Below are 7,506 nucleotides of genomic sequence, written 5' to 3'. Positions count from 1 at the left end.
ATGATTCTAAAATACATACTTTCTTTTTCAATTTCTTTTAAAATTTTTATTTTCATTTTACATACCAACCCCAGTTTCCCTGCCTCCCCATTTTCTCCCCCAACCTCTCCCCCATAACATCTCCATTTCAACAGTCAGAGGGGATGAGGCCCTCTTTCAGGAGTTATGAAAATCTGGCATACAAAGCTGAGGAAGGAACAAGCCAATCTATCGTTTATCAAGACTGAGCAAGGTATCCCAGTATAGGGTGTGGGCTCTAAAACCACAGTCCAAGCAACTGGGATGGGCCCTGGTTTCACTGCCAGGGGCCTCCTAACAGATCAAGTCACATAAGCGTCACCCATACTCAGAGGTTCTAGTTAGATGCCATGTCTGTGAGTTCCCACTAATGATAGTAGATGTGGTATGGCTTTGTTGGAGTGGTCTTTACCTGTTAGAGGAAGCACATCACTGTAGTATCAGGCATGAGTTTTCTTATTCTCAGAATTTTGCCTAGTGTGTCAGACATCTCGTTGTTGCCTCTGAGTCATGCTGTAAGGACTCTAACCACGAGGACCACAACAGCCAGCATGCTGATATGCCCCCTGACATAATGATGGTTAACTGAACCTCTGAAATTTTAAGTGTGACACCTCACTTAAATGTTTTCTTTGAAAGTGTTTCCCTGGTCCAGGGTGTCTCTTATCAGCAATGAGAATCTAACACAGACAGATGTTGGTTCCAGGGCCTGGGGTATTTCTTTGATAGTCTGTGCCTATCGTACAATTTATATTTGATGTGGTCTGTAGTGTTGTTCTGGTAGTTTGCCTCTCCCTTTATGTCAGTTTATTGGGATTTCTTTCTCAGGGCTATATGCTACTTAAAAGTCCAGGAAGTGGTGCATGTGGAACTATTATTGAGTTAACTTCAAATGTGACTGAGTGAACACATTATAATGTCCATGTATAAAACAAGCAAGGGTATCACCAGAATTATATGACTATATTGTCAAAGAAGTTTATATGTACAATGTATTATTCATCTTTTTCACACATGTATGTGTTATTGTAGGGTACAGTGACCTATGACGATGTGCACATCCACTTCACCCAGGAAGAGTGGGCTTTGCTAAATCCTTCTCAGAAATGTCTCTACACAGATGTGATGCTGGAAACCTACAGGAACCTCACTGCTATAGGTAAGACTGAATTTTCCTTCATGTTTCAATTAAAGGACCAAATGTTTCTTGGTTATTGATAGTATTCTGTAATTTTGATTGTGAAAAGGGAAACTTGGATGAATGAAGCATGGTTCTAAGGTTCATTGAAGTTATTACCTTAAAGTTTGTATAATTTAAAATAAAACATCATATATTTTCTATTATTTCAGGCCACTTTTGGGATGACCATAATATGGAAGATCACTGTCAAACTTCTAGAAGACATAGAAGGTAAATTTACATGTGCAATTTATGCATATATGACTCTGAAAATATTTAATGTATCCTGGAAATATTATTGAAGAGTGACACTTAAAAAAACTAAAAATGTTAAGAAGGGCAACAGTGATAATAAGTGCAGCTTAAAGTATAATTTTCTCACAAAACCATGTACCTCAGTGAAAGGTAGCTCTTCTGTGTTTGCAAGGCATTCATGTAAAATGGGGAGGATACAATGCCTTAAGTGATACCACCCTTTGAATTATACTACTTGTAGATCTATGCTGTAGATATAACAGTCTGTTTAGTTTCATACTATTCAGATATTTTAAACAGTATACATTTTGCATAGGTGATAAGTATATCTTCAAGACCTTCTAAGAAAAAAGTCTATAGTTAAGCAGGCATCAGTCATATATCTGTGACTTTGCTATGGATATTGAAAGGGTCAGTTTATGAGTGTCAAGAATGTTATTCTGGAGAAATTTTAATCCCTATAACACATGTCTGTGAGGAAAAGAAAGTCAAAGTGTGTGAATGCTAAGCATATCATATGTTGAGTCAGGCAGTTGTTGCTGATGCCTTTATTGCCAGCATTCATGATGAAGAGCAAGGTAGATCCTTAAGTTTGTGATGAGCCCAATCTACAAAATGAGTTCCAGGCTAGACAATCAACACAGAACTATTTTGTATCAGAAAACATAGAAAAAGAAAAAGAATATATGTTATCTAAATACAAGCCATGTGAAATTAGAAAATGGAAAGGGGCAATGTACCTCTCTTAGGATAGTGGGAAGAAATGAAATATATTTAGTAGTCCCCATTGACGATATTTGTTGAGTGTGAAAAAACTTTAAAATTTATCATTATTCCAGCATCATCTGAAAGATAACAAACACACTGCAGTAAATCACTATGACAATTGGGATGTGTGAATGCTTATATTTCTACTGGTATATTTGGACAATGTAGTATGGTTTATATGAATGAAAAACTGATAAGTTCAATAAATATAGCAAGTCTCTGAGTTGGTCCAGTTCTTTTCAATTATGTGGGAAAAGTCATCTAAGTAGATGCTGTAAATGTGGGCCACGAAATAAAAGCTCTTACTCTGGATCACAGGTATCTTCAGTGGAAACAACATAATGCCTCATGAGGGAATCATTATGAATTTAAAACTCAAGATCTGATTCTTGTTTATAATTAGGCCAAATTATAAATTTATATTATACATGTACTAAATTTCTTTAGTATCATGCATGTGGTAGTTTTACATATGCTAACTATCTTGGCAGGAATGAAAGAAGCCATAAGGGAGCACATCCTGTGAATATACACAATGAATGTGTGAAAAAATTTGTATGTTACAGTCATCTTCAAAGGCTTGAAAAAATTCATACTGGAGAGAAACCATATGGAAGTCTTCAGTACGGTGAAGTCTTTGCATGTCACAGTTTCCGCCAACTCCATGAAAGAACACACACGATCGAGAAAACCTATGAATGTAGTCAATGTGGGAAAATGTTTGCAAGACATACTGTATTTAAAAGACATATTAGAACACATACTGGAGAGAAATCACAAGACTATAATCAATATAATCAATGTGGTAAAGTCTATTCACTATTCAATCATCTGAAAAAACATAAAAGAACTCATACTGAAGAGAAACCCTATGAATGTCGTGAATGTGGTAAAGCTTTTTCACAACACTGGTGTCTCTTAATTCATAAAAGAACACATACTGGAGAAAAACCTTATGTATGTAATCAATGTGGTAGAGCATTTTCACAAGTCAGTAATCTCCAATCTCATCGTAGAACACATGCAGGAGAGAAACCCTATGGATGTAATCAGTGTGATAAAGCATTTACAAGAAATGCTCAACTTAAAAGTCATATAAGAACACATACTGGAGAGAAACCCTATTTATGTAATCAATGTGGTAGAGCGTTTTCAGATGCCAGTACTCTCCGATATCATGATAGAACACATACTGGAGAGAAACCCTATGTATGTAATCAATGTGGTAGAGCATTTTCTCATGTCAGTAATCTCCAGTGTCATCATAGAACACATACTGGTGAGAAACCCTATGAATGTAATCAATGTGGTAAAGCATTTGCAAGGAATGGTCATCTTAAAAGTCATATAAGAACACATACTGGAGAGAAACCCTATGAATGTAATCAATGTGGTAAAGCATTTGTAAGAAATGATCAGCTTAAAATTCATATAAGAACACATACTGGAGAGAAACCATATGTATGTAATCAATATGGTAGAGCGTTTTTAGAGGCCAGTACTCTCTAATATCCTAATAGAATACATACTGGAGAGAAACCCTATGTTTGTAATCAATGTGGTAGAGCGTTTTCACATATCAGTACTCTCTAATCTCATCATACAATACATACTGGAAAGAAACCTTATGGATGTAATCATTGTGGAAAACCTTTTTCACAACACAGCCATCTGGTATGTCATAAACCAACACATACAGGAGAGAGATGTTAAGAATGTAATCAATGTAGTAAAGCTTTTACAACACATGATGTACATGAAAGTCATGTAAGAACACATACTGGAGAGTAAATTCTGAAATGCCATGAATGTGGTAAAGACTTTACACATACCCGCACTCTCTCAAATCACAAAAGAATGTATACTTGAATGACACTGAATGTATCCCATGTGGTAAAGACTCTCTATGTATCATTAGTCTTTATAATCACAAAAAATCACAGTGCATAGAATCCCTATACATGTAACATTTGGAGTATGTTGTGAATTTTGCTTATCACAATGATCTTTGTGGGCCTAAGAAAACTCTTATGGAAAGAAATCTTCCTCAAAAGGATGTGGTACCATCTTCAGCCAACACATATTGAAATACATAGGGTTCTGGAGAGAAAAATATCTGACAAGTGTGAACAATTGGTTGAAGCATTACAGTGTCTCTGTTTCATCATAACCCTTCTCTTTATTTACATAAAAACCTCATTCAGATGGATTGTTTTTCTAAGAACAATCCTTCATGCTTGATTTTCTTGAGAATTCCTGTAGTAAGAACTACAGTATGTTCTCAGAAAACTGACATAGGTCATGACAATGAACTTTCATTATTTTGTTCAACCATAACTCTAACTTTGTACATATTTTAAATTCATTTTTATTATCTTGATATCAGGTAATAGGGAAGAAATCATGGAAGAGAAAACCCACATCACATAAATTATTTTGTGAACATGTTAGACATCATACTTGACTTTAGTCTTAATAAATAAAATTGATTCATGTGGAGATGGTGTGCTAATAAGTTCACTAGACCCAAGACAAATTATAAATGAGTATATTATTGGGGAACAACTTACACAGATGATAATAAAGAACTTCAGATGTGTTCCAACTCAGGAGGCTGCAGCTCCTGCCCCTCTGATTTGATGTGCAACATGGGCGAGAGAAGTGAGAGACAGGGAGATGGAAAAGGAGTCAGAAATTGATGGAGGGGGAGTGATAGTGTTATAGACAGATTGGGAAAGAGAGAGGGTCCTTCCCAGTGTTCTTCTCCTTCTGTTCATGTACACAGAACCTGAAAGACAAAAAGGAAAGTTAAGGAACCCCACACAGACACACACAAACACATACATGAAATGAAGGACAGACTGACCTGGAAATCTAACGCAGACCAATATCAGTTCCTTGGAATTTGCTAACTTCCCCTCACAAGGCCCGGAGATAACAAAATACAAATTTACACTGCCCCTCCTTTCTTGTGAATCAGCAGGTGGTGAAAAGGGTCCTTAAGAAACAAAGAGATAACTGTACCTCCAGTTTGCCCAGACAAGATTAATTACCACACACTGAGGCCTAAAGTCTGTTGAGCCTAATAGCGAGACCATCTGGCCTCAAAGGGTCACACCCCCTCCCTAAGCTTGTGGGTTAAAGACAACTGTGACTGGGGAAGAGCGCTTCACTCTAGCCTGCGTGCAGAGGCATCCTGTTTGTGCAAACGTTTCCTGTTCATTAAAGCCACTTGCATGTTGCAGCAACTGCATGGAACGCTGAGTTCTTGGGGTTACCGACCAAACTGGGAGACTCCTTATTCTGAGGGTCTTACATTTTGGAGATCTGTTCGACCCCTGAGACCACTGGTCCCACCCTGGATGAAAGTCCCGGGTTGTTTTGAGGAGGGGAGGAAACGAAGTCTTGCTTCTCCGGACTCCGCTTCCCTCCTGCTTTGTAACTTTGGTTTGGGCACTGTTTGTCTATCATGCGGATGTGTCCTGTTTCTCAGATTGTTCTTTTTGTTGTGTCCTTCTGTCCCTACTGTTTGTGTCTGTTTCTATTATCCCCATGGGTCAAAAACTAACTAACTACCCCCCTAAGTCTGACTTTAGGTCACTGGCAAGAGGTCTCAGGCCGGGCCCACAATGAAGTGATGGATGTCCAGAAGAAGAAATGGCGTATATTCTGTTCCTTGGAATGGCCTGCTTTCCCTGTGGGCTGGCCGAAGGATGGCACCTTTAACCTTTCAACTATCTTGCAGGACAAAGCCCGCATTCTCCGTCCAGGATCACTGGGTCACCCTGACCAGGCTCCCTATATTCTCACCTGGGAAAGCCTGAGCAGTAATCCTCCTCCTTAGGTCAAGCCCTTCATCTCACCTCCTCCAGGCCCCCTCCCAGAACCCCTGCCTTCCCATGTCCAACTCATTCCCACACCCTCAGCCCCTCTTTTGACCTCTTCTCTGTTCCCATTGACAGAGCCCTGAAATCCTGATCATAGCCCCAAAGCTCCCCTCATCCTGTCAGATGTGCAACAGGATCTCCTCCATCTAGAACCTCCTCCCCCTTACCCTAATCTCCAGCCAGCAGGACCCCAATCCCCAGCATCTTCACCAGACCAGGAATCCCCATCCCTAAGCTCCACCAATGCTGGCCACCAGAGGCCCTCTAGACCCATCACCACCATCCACCCGACTACGACCCTGCAGAGATAGAATGCTGGAAGAACCTGACAGCTCTGGTGTCTCCCAGGCCTTTCCTCTTCGTTTGATGGGGAGGGTTCTATCAATACTGGCCCTTCTCCTCTGCAGATCTTTATAATTGGAAAACCCATAGTTCCTCCTTCTCGCAGGACCCCCAAACCTTGACAGGTCTTATTGAATCCATCCTCATCACCCACCAACCCACAGGGGATGATTGCCTGCAACTCTTACAGACGCTCCTCACAACTGAGGAGAGACAAAACGAGTCCTCCTAGAAGCCAGAAAATATGTGCAGGGAATGGATGGCATGCCAACCCAACTCCCCAATGAAATAGAGGAAGTCTTTCCCTTAACCACACCGAACATTGGGACATCAACACGGCAGTCAGTAGGGAGCGTCACTGTCTCTATCGCCGGACTCTGTTGGCGGGTCTGAAAGGGGCAAGGAGATGCCCCACAAATTTTCCTAAGGTGCATGGGGTAGTTCAAGGTTCGGAAGAAACCCCCAGCAAGCTTCTTAGAATGCCTGATGGAGGCCTACAGGTTGTACACCCCTTTTGACCCGCAGGCCCCAGATAGGGAGGCTGAAGTAATCATGTCATTCATTGGAAAGTAGGCACCTGGCATACGTACAAAACTACAATGCCTTGAGTGGTTGCAGAGATAACCCCTTCAAGACCTAGTAAAGGAAGCAGAAAAGATTTTTAACAAGAGGGAAACTCCAGAGGAGAAGGAAGAAAGATTGCGAAAGTTACAGGAAGACAGGGAGGACAAGAGATAAAAAGCAAAACCAGGAGCTGACAAAGATTTTGGCCATAGTGATAGTCCAGTAATCAGAACCTAGACCAGGCCAGACAGGGAACCTGGGAGACAGAAGGAGAAAAAGGGTGGAGTGTAGTGAGATAGTTCTTTGGCACTGACCACGCCTATTGGGGGGGGGGAGCCATGGGCGGAGTGTCCTGTGAAAGGAGGTCGGAGGGGGCCAGGAAAGGCGCTCTCTTTCTGGCGTGACTCGGACAGGAGAGGATCGGGTTGAAGTTCCTGGTGTTCATCTGTCTAGGTTGTAAGTTATTTCTCCCTGAATAAACATCTATTCGGC

The 7,506-nt window shown here is 40.6% G+C and overlaps 1 protein-coding gene across 1 annotated transcript; it reads left to right on the top strand.

The window, feature by feature from the left end:
• Positions 1-1,050: 1,050 nt before the first annotated feature.
• On the top strand, positions 1,051-6,065 carry LOC127217075 (zinc finger protein 120-like; the record flags this gene model as incomplete). The annotated part of the gene is made up of 4 exons (XM_051177916.1): positions 1,051-1,177; positions 1,369-1,429; positions 2,713-2,921; positions 5,818-6,065. Coding segments are annotated over 4 exons (645 nt in total), but the record flags the coding sequence as incomplete, so codon positions are not given.
• Positions 6,066-7,506: the final 1,441 nt, after the last annotated feature.

This window comes from Phodopus roborovskii, unplaced genomic scaffold, assembly GCF_943737965.1.
Source record: "Phodopus roborovskii unplaced genomic scaffold, PHOROB, whole genome shotgun sequence".
Taxonomy (NCBI): Eukaryota; Metazoa; Chordata; class Mammalia; order Rodentia; family Cricetidae; genus Phodopus; species Phodopus roborovskii.
The sequence above is the reverse complement of the archived record's forward strand: the minus strand, read 5'-3'. Positions and strand labels throughout refer to the sequence as shown.